Source organism: Schistocerca americana, chromosome 6 (genome assembly GCF_021461395.2).
Source record: "Schistocerca americana isolate TAMUIC-IGC-003095 chromosome 6, iqSchAmer2.1, whole genome shotgun sequence".
In the NCBI taxonomy this organism is placed as follows: domain Eukaryota; kingdom Metazoa; phylum Arthropoda; class Insecta; order Orthoptera; family Acrididae; genus Schistocerca; species Schistocerca americana.
Genome location: NC_060124.1, coordinates 152,527,478 through 152,544,540, shown reverse-complemented (window position 1 = coordinate 152,544,540; position 17,063 = coordinate 152,527,478). Strand labels below are relative to the sequence as shown.

The 17,063-nt window shown below is 42.2% G+C and overlaps 1 protein-coding gene across 1 annotated transcript in view; it reads right to left on the bottom strand.

Moving 5' to 3' along the window:
• LOC124620017 (cholinesterase 1-like) overlaps nucleotides 1–17,063 on the bottom strand; it is a 335,028-nt gene that overhangs the window by 92,644 nt on the left and 225,321 nt on the right. The window contains exon 3 of the mRNA XM_047146684.1: nucleotides 13,482–13,670. Coding sequence (XP_047002640.1) covers nucleotides 13,482–13,670 — 189 coding nt within the window. The remainder of the gene's footprint in view (nucleotides 1–13,481; nucleotides 13,671–17,063) is intronic.

Here is a 17,063-nt window from a genome sequence, read left to right as displayed (position 1 = left end):
AACAAATAGTACGTCAGCATAGCATGGTGGGTGATGGCAGCTTGTCCGAAAGAGAAGAGCTGCCGAAACTAATAACGAGGCAGAAAAATCTGCTTACAATTTGGGCGCCAGACTGGAATAATTTAGTTACGAATCTTAAACAATATAGTCAACAACCACAGACGAGGACAAAGGAATAAATCTCCTTATAAATTTCCTGTATTAATTGTGTTTTAATAACCTTAAAAGCAAAAGTTTATTTATATGTATAAACTTTTGTTGCTGGCGTGTTGCTGAGCAGGAAATAGAAGAAGATGGCATGAGGGTTTTCGAAAATCTAACACTGAAATTTGTTACGCTAAGAAGTACGACTTGGCCACAGTTTGGTGTGGGACACGTGACGTGTCACTTATGAACTTTTCATTATACGAGGTACTTTGATGTTGTGTGTTGATAGGTTTGTTTATACTTGAGATAGAGAATAGAGACTTTAGAACTATGATACATCACGATTGGTTTTTAGTAATATATAGACCTGAAGTGATGATCGGGTTTTTAGTTTTGTACTTTGCAGTTCTGGAGAATGGTACACTTGGCTTGCTCAAATAAATATCGATTAATGGCATCCGTCTTTATTACTAATGACAACTGCAACATAACCCAGAAGTCAAATAATCAGCTTCATGCAAATAATTTTATTTTCAGCCAGTAAATGCTATATATGTGACAAGGAGTAACACAATGAGTAGTATGTACATCGCCGAGACCAGACCAACGCCAGCACAAGGTTTTAGCACATATAAGTGCTTTATCCAAACCGCAGGTCCCTTTAACTTCGTGACGTCACTTTTCTTCCCCCACCACCCATTAGCATCAGAAGAAAAACAAACCGCCATCATCTTGATTTCAACGCTTCCGAAGATTTTGATAGTTTTCGTACATACACTTGCAAATTGCAAAAATATTCGGTTTCAGTGAGACATCACATTCAAGGTTCCACAAAAATGCGTTGTTTTTAGTACAGTTTGTTGTACTACAGTAGCCGGAAGTGTAACTTTTGTACACAAAATCTTCATGAGCACATAATAGTTAATTTATGTTCTATTAAATGAATTCATGTTTCTATTACATGATGCATGGACAAGATTTGTGTATAGGTAAGAAAGTGTTATTGAGTAATTAATGAAAGGTAATTTGTAGTTTCACGGAAAATATCTTAATTCGAGAAGTGGTGAAAATTAATGCAATACTTGCAATTTTTTTCAGAGTCTAGTACTAGCAGCTTTAATGCTCTTAAACACTTGTCCAATGGGTATGAGAAAAGAAGTAACAAATTTTCCGTTGGCAGTATAATTACAGATTGAGTGTAGCTAAGGAAATCAACTAAATTACAATGTCTGTTAGTGCACTTGCACAGAGCGTAACTCCAAAATTCAGTACAAAAGAAGTTCAATATTTCATCGTATTTAGACGATGTGGGATGCAAGAGTGAAATGAGACTTTAGGGTGTCGTAAATAGTATCCAACATGTCACTCGAGAACTTTAAATTTTTACTTTTGAGAATGTTGTATAAGTATTGGAAAGGTGATAAGTAATCGTTAATGTCAAATATCGAAGTATCACTTCTAGTTTCACTAGGGCCAGGACTGCCTCCCAAAAGTATTAGATTTTTTAATAGAGTTTAGAGCCCGAATCACAGCCTTACGAGTACTTGAAACTGGCTTTTGTTACTCGACAGTGTTTCAAGAATTGGTCTTCGTACTCGAATGCTACATCCTTACAAGTCCGTTCAGTGCCACTATGTTATCTGTGCGTAATGTCCACATCGAAATCCAACAGTTGTGCTTTCTCTTCTTAATATTATATTCTGAGCTCGGTTCTAATACTATAACCTGAATATCAATACCTGTGTCCGTAAAAACAATCCCAGCTGGGGCCATACTGAATATTGACAGGACCGTGCGAAAACAGTAGCGCCACTGCCAGTGACGTGTCAACCGTCATACCACCTACTGTGGCATCACATTTGTTATCTGTGGAAACCTGGCTTAAGACAGAGGTAGATTGTACAACTCTGATGTTTGTTGCAAGTACACTAAATACTGCAGGGTGCACCCGGAACATGGCTGGATTTATTCAGTTACCGTTTTCAGTGCTTCAGGAGGATGTGTTGTTTCTAGCAGGCAACACTGGTGCACACACGTCTGGTTTTTCCCAATGTGCTCTCCAAGATGTACGCCAGTTTTTCTGGCCAACAATTTCACAAACCCCGGCATCCACTGATTGTGATGTGATGCACAATGGGATAGCTCGTGACCCCATCAATCTAAGTGACAACATCCCTTTCCCAAATTTGTAAACACCTCGAAGTAGTGCGTGACACTGTGTTACAAGATGACATGTGATACATGTGGTGTTGTCTCTCTGGAAGCTGCGTTGGCTGCCGTCGACACGCTTCTAGCTAATGCTCAAAGTTGCGGTGACGTCGAAGCGCCAATGACGAGACCAGCGACGCCTTTGGTGCCGCTGGAATCCCCTGGTGACCCGGACGTCGCTGCGGCTTCTGATACGCAACATCTGACCTGTCCGTCCTCACTCCAGAGTGGGTGGCAGACAGTGGTGGGTCCGCGTGTCACTGGGCGGAAGGCGAAAGGGGGAGCAGGCCATGCGGCTGGCTCCCTACGTCTTAGCAACAGGTATGAGGTGCTACGCAGCGTTGATGATAACTCTGAGCCAGCACGGTATGCCTCTCCTGTTGGGCCAGCGGTCGATTTTGCTGCCCAATCCGGACAAGTACAGAGGGTGGATTTGCTTGTCATTGGGAGCTCAATGTTAGGCGGGCGATGGAACTCCTCAGGGAGATAGCAGGCAAGGCGGGAAAGAATTCCAGTGTGCATTCGGTATGTTTGCCGGGAGGTCTCGTACGTGATGTGGAGGAGGCCCTTCCGGCGGCTATTGAGCGCACTGGGTGCAACCGCCTGCATGTAGTGGCACATGTCGGCACGAATGACGCATGCTGCTTGGGATCTGAGGCCATCCTAGACTCCTTTCGGCGGCTGGCTGATTTGGTGAAGGCCACTAGCAACGCACGCGGGGTGCAGGCTAAGCTGTCTATTTGTAGCATCGTACCCAGAGTTGATCGCGGCCCTCTGGTTTGTGGAAGGTCTAAACCAGAGGCACAGACGACTCTGCTACAGTATCGGATGCGAATTTATCTATCTCCGCTATCGGGTGCAGAACTGAAGAGTTCCCCTTAATAGGTCAGGCGTGTACTACACGCAGAAAGCGGCATCTAGGTAGCGGATTACGTGTGGCGTGCACATGGGGCTTTTATAGGCTAGTGAACCCCTCCCTTGGGATCAAAGACGACCTCGGAGAATCTTGGTCCTCACAGATCAGAGATAGGAAAGATTAATATGATTTTAGTAAAGGATTTAGGAAAGGTCCCAGAATTAGTATCGCATACTGAAGGTGATAACGCACAGATAGTATTGGGAACAGAAAGTTGGTAGAAACAAGACATCAATAACAACGAAATCCTAAGTTGCAAATTTCAGAGTATCTCGGCAGGCAGCATCAAATATTTGGTGATGAAGATGAAGATGTGGAGAATAAATGGAAAAAATTCAAAGGCTTAATATGTTCCAGTAAGGTTTTAAGGGATGGGAAAGATCCACCACGGTTTAATAGCCGTGTTAGAAAGGGCTACGTAAACAAAGAGCGCTTCTTCTCCGATTCAAAAGAAGCAAAAACCTAGCTGATAAATAAAAGCTGAACGATGCGAAAATGAGCGTAAGGAGAGCAATGAGAGAAGCTTCAATGATTTTGTAAGTGAGACGTTGTCAACCGATCTGCGTAAAAATCCTAAGAGATTTTGGTCGTATGTAAAATCAGTAAGTGGATCAAAATCATCTATTCATTCTCTCAACAACCATACCGGGACATAAACGGAAGATAACAGAGAAAAGGCCGAAATATTGAATTCGGTCTTCCGAAGTTGTTTCATTGCGGAAGATCGTAACACTGTCCCTCCTTTCGATCGTCGTACGAACGTCGAAATGGCAGATATTGAGATAATCGATCACGGAATTGAAAAGCAACTATAGTCTCTTAGTAGTGGAGAGGCGTCAGGACCAGGTGAGATACCTATAAGATTCTATAAAGATTATGCGAAAGAACTTGCTCCCCTTTTAGCAGTAGTTTATCGTAGATCGATTGAGCAACGAAAGATACCTAACAACTGGAAAAAAGCGCAGGTCATTCTCGTTTTTAAGAAAACCCTTAAGACAGATGAACACAATTATAGACCTATATCGTTGGCGTCAATCTGTTGTACAATTATGTAGCATGTTTTATGCTCAAGGATTATGACCATTTGGAAAATGAACATCTCCTCTATAAAAATCAACACGGATTCCGGAAACAGATCCTGCGAAACTCAGCTTGCTCTGTTCCTCCATGACATCCACAGAGCAGTGGACAACGGCGTTCAAGTTGGTGCAAGTCCCGCGTTGCTTACGGAGTATCAGAGCATACTTGCGATTGGTTCAAGACTTTCTTGCAGTATAACTCAACACGTCGCTCTTAGTGGAACAGAATCGACAGAGGTAAAGGTAATATCCATAGTACCACAGGGAAGTGTGATAGGACCGTTGCTGTATGTAAACGATCTAGTAGAAAGCGTCGGATGCTGTTTAAGGCTATTCGCAGATGATGCAGTTGTCTATACCAAAGAAGCAGCGCCAGAAGATAGTAAGAATTTGCGAACGACCTGCAGAGAATTGATGAATGGTGCAGGCTCTGGCAGTTGGCCCTGAACGTAAATAAATGTAACATATTGCACATACATAGGAAAAGAAATCCATTACTGTACAGCTACACTATTGATGACAAACAGCTGGAGACAGCGTCTGCCATAAAATATCTAGGCGTAACTATCCAGAGCGGCCTTAAGTGGAGTGACCACATAAAACAGATAGTGGGAAAAGCTGACAGCAGACTCAGATTCATCGGAAGAATCTTTAGGAAATGTACGTATAAGGCACTTGTTCGCCCGATTCTTCAGTATTGCTCATCTATCTGGGATCTCTATCAGATAGGACTGATAGATGAGATAGAGAAGATCCAACGAAGAGCGGCGAGTTTCGTCACGGGATCGTTTAGGTGGTGAGAGAGCGTTACGGAGATGCTAAACAAACTCCACTGGCAGACGTTACAATTTCGGAACAGCACTTTTCAGAAGACATCGAGCAACATATTACTACCCCCCACATACATCTCGCGTATTGACCACGAGGAGGAAATTCGAGAAATTAGAGCCAATACAGAGGCTTACCGACAACGATTCTTCCCACGCACTATTCGCGCGAGGAACAGGATTGGAGGGATTAGAGAGAGGTACCGAAAGTACCCTCCGCCACACACCATTAGGTGGCTTGCGGAGTATGATATAGATGTAGCAGCTCTTCCTAAAACTACATTTAATATATGGCACTGTTTGAATCCTCGGCAAACTAAACATAATTAGCATCTGGTAAATAACACACTGGTGATGGTACTAGATGGAACTTGCAAACGCCGCATGTATATTGACGACCTCCAGTTATACCCTCATGTAAAACTATTTTTAACTTGAAGACAGCTATCGAGGATTTCATTCTAACCTGGATGCACTATCAGAATGGGCATAGAATATAAGGGTAAAACTCAATTCATCCAAAAGCCAAACCGTTCTGGTAAAACATTCTAGGCTCTTTAGCCCGAAATATCTGGACTTCATACCATCCTTAATCCTAAATGGGACAAATATCAGTTTCTCCAGGAGTCATCATAGATGAAAAGCTAAAATGGGCTGAGCACATAGCTGCAGTGTGCCAGAAACCGCCAGCTCCCTCCATGCCCTACCAAAATATAAAAAGCTCTTCCCTTTTGACCTGAAAAGGAAATATGTGCAAAAAATTCAAATGGCTCTGATCACTATGGGACTTAACTTCTGAGGTCATCAGTCCCCTAGAACTTAGAACTACTTAAACCTAACTAACCTAAGGACATCACACACATCCAAGCCCGAGGCAGGATTCGAACCTGCGACCGTAGCGGTCACGCGGTTCCAGAGTGCAACGCCTAGAACCGCTCGGTCATCCCGGCCGGCGAAATATGTGCAAAAATTTGTAGTTTAGATTTTTCATTACAGTAATATAACACTGTAAGGTAGTTTGACGAAAGCTCATGGCTTCTGAAACTGGTGATGAACGCTTGCGTTCGACATATCTGTAACGTATGACTTTTTGATTATATTTTACAATTTTACACACAGTTATCCAGGCTATATAAAACAAACGCAAAGCTTTTCATACTCTCTGTCACCTCTACGGTGCTAATCAACGTATACAGTCCCTTAAATCTCTCCTCGATCTTAACGCTGTTGTCTGAGAAACACAGCAGAAACATTCATTCTCATCAGAGCAAAATCCTTTCCGTAGCACTCCATCACTCAGTCACTTCCTCGAAATTCGTTTCAGTAGGAGTAACTCGACTCTGAAATGGCTGTCCACATTATATCAAAGAACGTTTCAAAAGACAGTTACTGTCATTTCTCCTAAAACAACACTGTCTGCCTTTGTGCTGGTTCTAACTGAGTATCCTTCTTTCCACCCTGATCTTCCCATTTCTTAATACAGTCTACCTAAATTCTCTCCCTCTCAGAAAATATGACTTTTGCACACATATAAATGCATTTTGCATATGCTATGATCATAATAATTATTATTATTTTTTCCCCTCTCGGATGAGCAAACTAAGGGCCACATGCCAATCTCAGTTTTTTGTTCCTTGTTGTCTTTTTAGCGTTCCGTACCCTAGTAGGTGGAAACGGGGCAGACTTTGTTGTCAGTCTGCCCTACTATCAACAACCACTTTTCAGTAACAGGTAGAGGTGTCAAATTAAAGTTCTTATCATATGCTAAGGTCATCTAGCGATGTAAAACAATTGAAGCTTCTCAGTCACTGCTGTCAAAACATACGGTCTTCTATTTCGCGTGTTTTGAAATGCCCAAAACCGCTTCACAAAACCTGTAGGGTACTTCTTGTTGACCTAGAATCATGAAATGTGGCAAGCAGCAAGCTTTCACAGTAAAAGTGAAGGGAAGAATCCGAAAACTATTTATCTGTGTATATCACAAGAAAAAATATTTTTTTGTCGCTTGTTATCCGACTTCAAATTTAAAATGAAAATATTCTCTAAATTCTTTGAATCCCCATGACCGATATCTTGCCAGTATCAGAGTCGATAACAGGTAAAAATCGTGTAGATTCTCGATTCCCAGGTTGGATGACCTGTCTGTATACGTTATAAAATTTGTACGGAGCACTAAGAGCGCAAGTCCTACTAGCCCTGGCCACTTTTTTTTCATCCGGTACGCTTTCATCTGTTCACTGTATTTTTTTTCCTTTTCGCCTTCTGACTACTTCATACATATTTCTTTCTCTCTTCTACCTGGGAATGCAACCACCATATTTAACACTTCTTTCCTAAACCCTTCTCTGTCAGTCGTTTCTGCAGATTTTATATTTTTCTTTTTCTAAATACTTTTTTTTCCTTCACGGATTGAAATTGTTTACTTCTTATCCCACAAATACTCGAAGATATTTTTATTTAATATGCTGTCTTGCATTTGATATAAATGTCGAAAAAATACCAATCTTCTTTTTCTCATTACTTCTGATATGTTTTCAATGTTTCTATAAATTCCATCATTAGTACGTAATCTCCAACCTTCCATAGTTTTTCGTGGGCTTAATATTATCCTAATGATCCGCTTGTCTACTATTTCTAATGTATCTAAACTATGATTTAATATTAGACATTCACCTGCATATACAGGGTGTTACAAAAAGGTACGGCCCAACTTTCAGGAATCATTCCTCACACACAAAGAAAGAAAATATGTTATGTGGACATGTGTCCGGAAACGCTTACTTTCCATGTTAGAGCTCATTTTATTACTTCTCTTCAAATCACATTAATCATGGAATGGAAACACACAGCAACGGAACGTACCAGCGTGACTTCAAACACTTTGTTACAGGAAATGTTCAAAATGTCCTCCGTTAGCGAGGATACGTGCATCCACCCTCCGTCGCATGGAATCCCTGATGCGCTGATGCAGCCCTTGAGAATGGCGTATTGTATCACAGCCGTACACAATACGAGCACGAAGAGTCTCTACATTTGGTACCGGGGTTGCGTAGACAAGAGCTTTCAAATGCCCCCATAAATGAAAGTCAAGAGGGTTGAGGTCAGGAGAGCGTGGAGGCCATGGAATTGGTCCGCCTCTACCAATCCATCGGTCACCGAATTTGTAGTTGAGAAGCGTACGAACACTTCGACTGAAATGTGCAGGAGCTCCATCGTGCATGAACCACATGTTGTGTCGTACTTGTAAAGGCACATGTTCTAGCAGCACAGGTAGAGTATCCCGTATGAAATCATGGCGGTGAATCGAGGAAGTAAAGTACATACTGACGAAACTAAAATGAGCTCTAACATGGAAATTAAGCGTTTCCGGACACATGTCCACATAACATCTTTTCTTTATTTGTATGTGAGGAATGTTTCCTGAAAGTTTGGCCGCACCTTTTTGTAACACCCTGTAGACATTCTGGCTTCACTGCTGTATTTTAATGCCTTATACTTACATTTTTAGACATGTATTTTTTGTAGGGGTCTTTGGTTATGCCAAAAGCCCGTCCCGTTTTATGTATCTTTTCCTCTATAGCAGCTTTTTCCAAAACATTTTCTTGGATTATCTCCCCAAGATATTTTAATTTTTTACCGTTTTCAATTTGGCCAATATCTGTTTTCATCAATTTCGGTGCAATTTGAATGTTTGTAAATAAACTGATTTTCTCATGCACAAATTCTTAAGCCGGTCCTACTGGGAATTTCTTCTAAAAGATTCATTTCTTTCCAGCAGATTTCGCGTTTTCAGAAGATATGGCAAAGTAGTCTGCAAATTATATTATTGTTTCCGAATAAGCCTATCACGACTACGCAAAGTACATAGAGGTGGTAATTTGCCTTCCTTTGAGCCCGAACTTGTTTCATTCAGACTCTGTTGTTCCAGTCCTGTTCTTTGGTTTTTTCTTCTTGGTCACTTGCCATGTAAATGCTGGAGATGAAGCTTTCACGGTTTTGGACACTCACTGGACTAATTCCTGCCAATTTCAGATCAGTTTTCATCACGCCCACTGATTTCAACGTGTGTGCTACTTTTGTCGAAAGAACTAACTGTTTCTTTTGTGAATCTGTCTGGGTTCATTCTTTTACTGCGCCCATAGAATCTAACGTCTCTGTGAATATTTGAGTATTGTTTGTTTTCCTGATTACTTTTCAATCCGTATTGTTCATGTTCGCCGGCCGGAGTGTCCGAGCGGTTCTAGGCGCTACAGTCTGGAACCGCGCGACCGCTACGGCCGCAGGTTCGAATCCTGCCTCGGGCATGGATGTGTGTGATGTCTTTAAGTTAGTTAGGTTTAAGTAGTTCTAAATTCTAGGGGACTGATGACCTCAGAAGTTAAGTCCCATAGTGCTCAGAGCCATTTGAACCATTTTTTTTTTTTTTTTGTTCATGTTCAAGTTTTGGGCCTGGCATTTTTCTTACGATTTTGCATTCGTTTTCCTCAATGTTTTCAATGTCTGTTTTCCTCTTCAAAGTAAGTTCTTCTGATCCGTAGAGGCATTCTGGCTTAATTACTGTTTCTCATTGTGGATATTCTCGGTAGGTCGGATTGCAGTTTCCATCTTTTGGCACCCAATTTCGTTTGCTTTTATTTCGATTTCATTTTCCAGAATGGTTTCGCCGAGTTTTATTGTATTTTATTTTATTTTTTTACAAGTCACGTACTCTGTCTTTTTGAGAAATGTCTGAAGACCGACTTTTTCTGCAGTTTCTTTAAAGCGTTCAGTTCGATTTTGGATTGATGAAATGTCGCGAGTTAATATTGCTTAATAGTCTGCCACTGCTAGGCAATTTATAGACAACTTTCCTCTGCCTAAAGTGATTGACTGGCCAATTTTGAGGATTGATTTCTGTTTGCCGCCGTTCTTGTATCACTTTCTCAAGAACTTAGTTTAAATGTAATGGGAGACACCCTATCTCCTTCTCTTATTCCCGTTTTTATTACTGTTTATTATATTAGAGAAGATAAACTTCTTTGCCAAGCTAGCTGAACCTTTATTGTCGATAACCGGTTTCGGTAATCAATGTTACCGTCTTCAGATCTCGACAGTCAGAGTATTGCATCTTTCTTAAAATAGCAGTAAGACTACTCTTGGTGAATTGGCAGCGACGTAACAGACTAGACCACTGATGCATCGGCATGTCAAAATTAAAACAATTATGTACACAGTTTTTCATTACATACATCTGTCTTATGCCGTAAGAGTTTCGTATCTGCTAGTTCATGAGAAAGACTACTCTTGCTGCTGATGAAAAGCTCTCGGGTTTCCAGCAGCGTGGCAGTATTATAAAACCGCGACGTTTTGACGAGTGACATACTCATCAGCTTCTGGCGAAGTGTCGAGATTTTGCCGGATGCCGTCCTACTTACACTGCGGTGTTCCCCCTCCACCCGGTTTCCGTGGGCGGGTAGGAAGGGAGGGGGTGAGGTTGCGGTGGTGGGTTTGCGGGCGCTCCGTTCGCATCTCTGTCAGAGCATTCCGGCCCTGTCTCGCGATAGGACGGTAGTGAGTGCGTTTCGAACCAATCAGCCGGTCGGGGTGGACGAGCGGTTCTATGAGCTACAGTCTGGAACCGCGCGACCGCCTCAGTCGCAGGTTCGAATCCTGCCTCGGGCATGGATGTGTGTGACGTCCTTAGATTAGTTAGGTTTAAGAAGTTCTAAGTTCTAGGGGACTGATGACCTCAGAAGTTAAGTCCCATAGTGCTCAGTGCCATTTTTTTCGAACGAATTGACACTTTCGCTGGATTCCAGGACCCACTCAGCTGGTATCCTTCGTCTCTGTTTACAAGATTTTCGTGAATCCAAATTTCGATGGACTATTTTATGACGCTGTCCCAAAAGTTGGCTGCTCGGCAGAGCACCTTGGTGTTCTCGAATTCAAATTTTTGGTCTTCCTTGATGCTGATTTTTGCTATCGGCGATTTCTTCATCTGTTCCAGTCCCATATGCATGATATGTTCCTCGCAGCGTTTAGAAATACACTGAAGTGCGAAAGAAACTGATATAGGCATGCGTTTTGAAATACTTCAGACGTCGAGTCCATGCAACGTCGTGTTGCGGCACTTCTGCGTGCTCGCGTGGGCCCTACACGACTTTAGGCAGGTGTACCAGTTTCTCTGGGTCTTAAGTATACATCACTGCATTTGTCCAATGTACTGTTGATTGCATTCGCAGGTGATGCTGTAAATACTTCCTCGTATCTTGAGTTTAAATGGTTCCTTCACGGAGCCAATCCACCCTTTCGTTTTCGACGTTGGTCGGAAGACGGTTCTCATGTTCGATCCAGAAGCCGTCTTTCGACCACCATCGCAGTTTTATAAGATTGTCACCCGGTTGCAAACACGAGAACTTTTCATATCAGCGGCACATACTGCGAAAGTCTACATTCGCAAGCCTCTTACTGCTATTTCAAGCAATATGTAATATCCTGCATGTCGAGCTCTGAAGATGGTGTCATTGATTACCGAAACCGGCTTTGTAGAATAAAAGTTATTATTAGCGATCTTGGCAAAGAAGTTTATCTCCTCTAATCTGTCATCACAGATCGTCCCTTGCGGCTCAAAATGAGTAAACTAAAAAACTGTTTGTTATATTACAGTTATTGTCAGTTCTTAAGTAACTATGATGTAAAGCAGACAGTACATGTAAAACCCCGCTCTGATGAAAGAGAGTGCCTGAAGGCCGTAATTTGATGGCGTTGAATAAGAAAACAAAAATAAATTCGTTTAATAAGTTTCTCTTCGGATGAGGAGGGATAGCGTAAGCCTGGAATCTTTCCTGGTTACATTTGGAAGAGTCTTGTATTGATTAGATTAGATTAGATTTACTTTCATTCAAATTGATCCGTAGTGAGGAGGTCCTCCAGGATGTAGAACAAGTCAGAAAAACAACAATACATGACAAATATTTACAAGTCAAACAAATAAGGTACTGTACCATTCCACAGGTCCCAAGTGGCATGGTCGTCATTTTTTAATGAACGCTGTATGAAAGAATCAATTTACACATACTAAGGGATTGAATTTAAAATAAAAAAGTTTTTTATTTATTTATATGGTAATAAACGTGTAATACAACCACTAAATACTTATTTACAATGAACACATTACTGCACTGTAATTGTGCAGAAGTTATCAGTTGGTTCTACTGAGAAATTCATCAATGGAGTAGAAGGAGTTGGCCACCAATAAATCCTTCTCTTAAACAGAATTTCATTGGTTGTTAAGGTTTTTATGGGTGCTGGCAATTTATTGAAAATGTGTGTTCCTGGCCGGCCGGGGTGGCCGAGCGTTTCTAGGCGCTACAGTGTGGAACTGCGCGGCCGCTACGGTGCAGGTTCGAATCCTGCCTCGGGCATGGATGTGTGTGATGTCCTTAGGTTAGTTAGGTTTAAGTAGTTCTAAGTTCTAGGGGACTGATAACCTCAGAAGTTAAGTCCCATAGTGCTCAGGGCCATTTGAACCATTTTTTGGTGTGTTCCTGAATAATGCACACCTTTTTGTACAAGACTAAGTGACTTTAAATCCTTGTGAAGATTATTCTTATTTCTAGTATTGATTCCATGAATTGAGCTGTTGGTTTGAAAAAGTGATATATTTTAATGACAAATTTCATTAAGGAATAAAAATATTGGGAAGCAGTAGTTAGTATCCCTAGTTCTCTAAACAGGCTTCTGCAGGATGTTCTTGAGTTCACACCACATCTAACTGTTACTGCACGTTTTTGTGCCCGGAAAACTTTAGCTTGGCTTGATGAATTGGTTCAAATGGCTCTGAGCACTATGGGACTTAACTTCAGAGGTCATCAGTCCACTTGAACTTAGAACTACTTAAACCTAACTAACCTAAGGACACCACACACATCCGTGCCCGAGGCAGGATTCGAACCTGCGACAGTAGCGGTCGCGCGGTTCCAGACTGTAGCGCCTAGAACCGCCCGGCCACTCCGGCCGGCCTTGATGAATTGCCCCAAAAAATAATCCCATATGACATTATGGAATGAAAGTAAGCACAGTATGCCAGCTTTTTCATTTTTATATCCCCTATGTCTGACACAATTCGCATCGCTTCAGCAGTTCTGCAGTTCTGTAAAGTATCAGCCTTCGTGCAAATATCAGTAGGTGCGCGATCGTGTGATATAGTGTGCTACCTGGAACTTTGTTCAAGTGGACCATTTCTTCGGGCTGTACGTTTTTGTTTTCGACTAGTTTGCTACAAAGCCTGCAGGCGAGTTTGTTCGCACACAGCGGCGCACTCACCGTGGGCGTGAAGACGTTGAGGAAGAGGCAGTCCTCTTGGTCCTCGTCCTCTGCGGGCTGCCGCAGGTTGGCGAGAACTTCCGGGTCGGGGTCGGTGAACCAGTCGTTGGACCAGCTGAAGGCGGGCGGGCAGGGCGGTGCGAACTGCGTCGCGTTGTACTCGCCCAGCGGACCCACCGGCTGCGAGTGCTGCGGGCACACACACAGACAAGTGTCTGGGGGACTGGCCTTTGAGTAATCAGCACGCACTGGATGTCAAGAACTTTGCAGAGCTGCGGCGTCATTCCTCAAAAACGACGCCGCTACTAGCAACTGAAAGCGTCGGCGGAAGAAACTGTTAACCCACGAGAGCATAGTTTTGAGTTATTTATTGTTATACGAGGCCTGTTCAAAAAATTCCGGAACATTCGTAATTTCCCTCCAATGGTGTGGTGGAACGAAATGCCGTTGACAGCCCTGAGCACCCCTGTGTTTAATGGGTGACTGCCGGAAGATCCACTGTCGTATGTTAATTAGTTATTGTTCAGTGATCTATCGAATAGAACGTTGTGTAGCGCAGTTTGCGAATTTCGAGGAGAGAGAGTTAGAGGAGCAACGCGTCCGCATTAAATTTTGCGTGACAGATTAGAAAATATACATCTACATCTGCATACACACTCCGCAATCCACCATACGGTGCGTGGCGGAGAGTACCTCGTACCACAACTAGCATCTTCTCTCCCTGTTCCACTCCCAAACAGAACGAGGGAAAAATGACTGCCTATATGCCTCTGTACGAGCCCTAATCTCTCTTATCTTATCTTTGTGGTCTTTCCGCGAAATATAAGTTGGCGGCAGTAAAATTGTACTGCAGTCAGCCTCAAACGCTGGTTCTCTAAATTTCCTCAGTAGCGATTCACGAAAAGAACACCTCATTTCCTCCAGAGACTTCCACCCGAGTTCCTGAAGCATTTCCGTAACACTCGCGTGATGATCAAACCTACCAGTAACAAATCTAGCAGCCCGCCTCTGAATTGCTTCCATGTCCTCCCTCAATCCGACCTGATAGGGATCCCAAACGCTCGAGAAGTGCTCAAGAATAGGTCGTATTAGTGTTTTATAAGCGGTCTCCTTTACAGATGAACCACTTCTTCCCAAAATCCTACCAATGAACCGAAGACGACTATCCGCCTTCCCCACAACTGCCATTACATGCTTGTCCCACTTCACATCGCTCTGCAATGTTACGCCCAAATATTTAATCGACGTGACTGTGTCGAGCGCTACACTACTAATGGAGTATTCAAACATTACGGGATTCTTTTTCCTATTCATCTGCATTAATTTACATTTATCTAAATTTAGAGTTAGCTGCCATTATTTACACCAATCACAAATCCTGTCCAAGTCATCTTGTATCCTCCTACAGTCACTCAATGACGACACCTTCCCGTACACCACAGCATCATGAGGAAGAGACACTCCAAACGATGCAGGAAGCCTGCGGTGATTGGTGCTTAAGCCGTACTCGGTGTTACGAATGGTTCACACGGTTTAAAAATGGCCGGACGGAAGTTAAAGATGACCTTCGTTCAGGACGCCCTTCGACGTCTACCGACGACGCTCATATCAGGAACGTCAACAAAATTTCGCGTGCCAATCGAAGGCTGACTGTCCGAGAGATTGCAAAAGAATGTAACATTTCAGTTGGATCATGTCATGAAATTCTGACACTGCATCTTGGAGTGCATCGTGTTGCCGCCAAGTTCGTCCCACGGCTCATGAGTCAAGACCAGAAAGACCTTCACCCCGCAGACTATGAAGAGCTTTTGGAGCAAATGAGAAAGAGGTGTTCCTTAAGATAACTGTAGTTGGTGATGAGACGTGGGTCTACGGTTATGATGTTCAGATCAAGGTTCAGTCTTCACAATGGGTCGAGAAAGGTTCTCCAAGACCAAAAGAAAGCTCATCAGGTCAGGTCAAATGGCAGATTCAGGTTGATAGTTTTCTTTGACTTTGATGGTTTCGTTCATAATTAATTGGAGCCACAGGGACAAACCGTTAATCGATGGTACTATCGGGACGTGTTTCGAAGCCTGCGAGAAAATGTGAGAAGGAAACGGCCTAAAATGTGACAATTCATGGCTCTTGCACCACGATAACGCACCCATACATTCATCCCTGTTGGTGCGCGACTATCGCACAAAAAACGAAGTCACTGTGCTGCCTCACCTCCGTTCTCTCTAGACCTGGCCTCTGCGTATTTTTTAATGTACAAAGTTGTAACCCCCGTTGAAAGGACGAAGATTTTCACCGATAGAAAAGATAAAAGAAAATTCGCAGACGGCGTACGAAGACTGCTTCTGGTAGCGGAAACGGCGTTGCGAGCAGTGTATTAATTGCGGAGGAGAGTATTTCGGAGGAGACCATGCACAATTAGTAAAAGGTAAGTGCAGAAAAATTTTGTGGACAAAGTTCCGGAATTTTTTCAGCTGACCTCGCATGTTTGGTTAAATCTGTACATCGTAAATCACAATTCACTTACTTGTAACTTTTTCTACAAATAGTTACACTATACGTTGAACCATTCAGTCTGAAATATGAGTAAAAAACTATTAATAAGTCTTACAAAATTGTTTGCTTGTAATTTTGTCCCTACTATTGTTAGCACTGTCATCATAAAAAATTACCTGGAAAAGTTTTTAGAGTGGAGAGATTAATACTCTAGCGATGCTAAACAAAAGAATGAAAAAAGACTGTTACAGTAATTTCGGGTGAGTAACCATGTCAATTTTTCTGCAGTGACTGAATTAATACACTCAGTGCTTCCCAGGTTTCGCGTTCGTTTTCTTTTGCAGTAAAACAAAACACTAGACAATCAAAGTTTCTTCCATAAACTACAGTCTGACGATTTCAGAGTTGAAACTGCAAGTCAGTGCATTTGCAAAAACGAAACGGGGGAAGATTATGACAGTTTGCAAGATCACAGAGGACACGACACATGCTGTGAAATTGAATTGGGCTTAAATTCTGGTGGTAGACAATTTGAAAAAGGACCATCAGCAATAGAAGCCGCTTCACCACCGACAAATTGTTCTTCTCAACTTCAAGATAATCAGCAAAATGCATCTTTTACCACTTATAGTGGATGAATCCAAGGTAATGAAGAAATTAAACTAAAATATTATAAATAGCAGGCCCTGTCCCTTGAGACACTAAGATTAAGACCAAAACATCGTTTAGCTACGATTAATATTGTAATTACACTAAAATAGGTCACAAAATTGACCGATTCTGGCTAAGCTGTTCCACTACTCTAGATGCAGTATACTGTGCAGCTTGCTGCTTATTCGAATATGGAGAAAATGCATGGCTTGGTCGACAAAATAATGATTTTCAAGGTCTAAGCAAGAATATTAAAGTATACTCTACTCTACTACTCTAGATGCAGTATACTGTGCAGCTTGCTGCTTATTCGAATATGGAGAAAATGCATGGCTTGGTCGACAAAATAATGATTTTCAAGGTCTAAGCAAGACTATTAAAGTATATCAAACTTTCAGTACACATTTAAATGCTTGTACTACATACAGTATGTGGAAA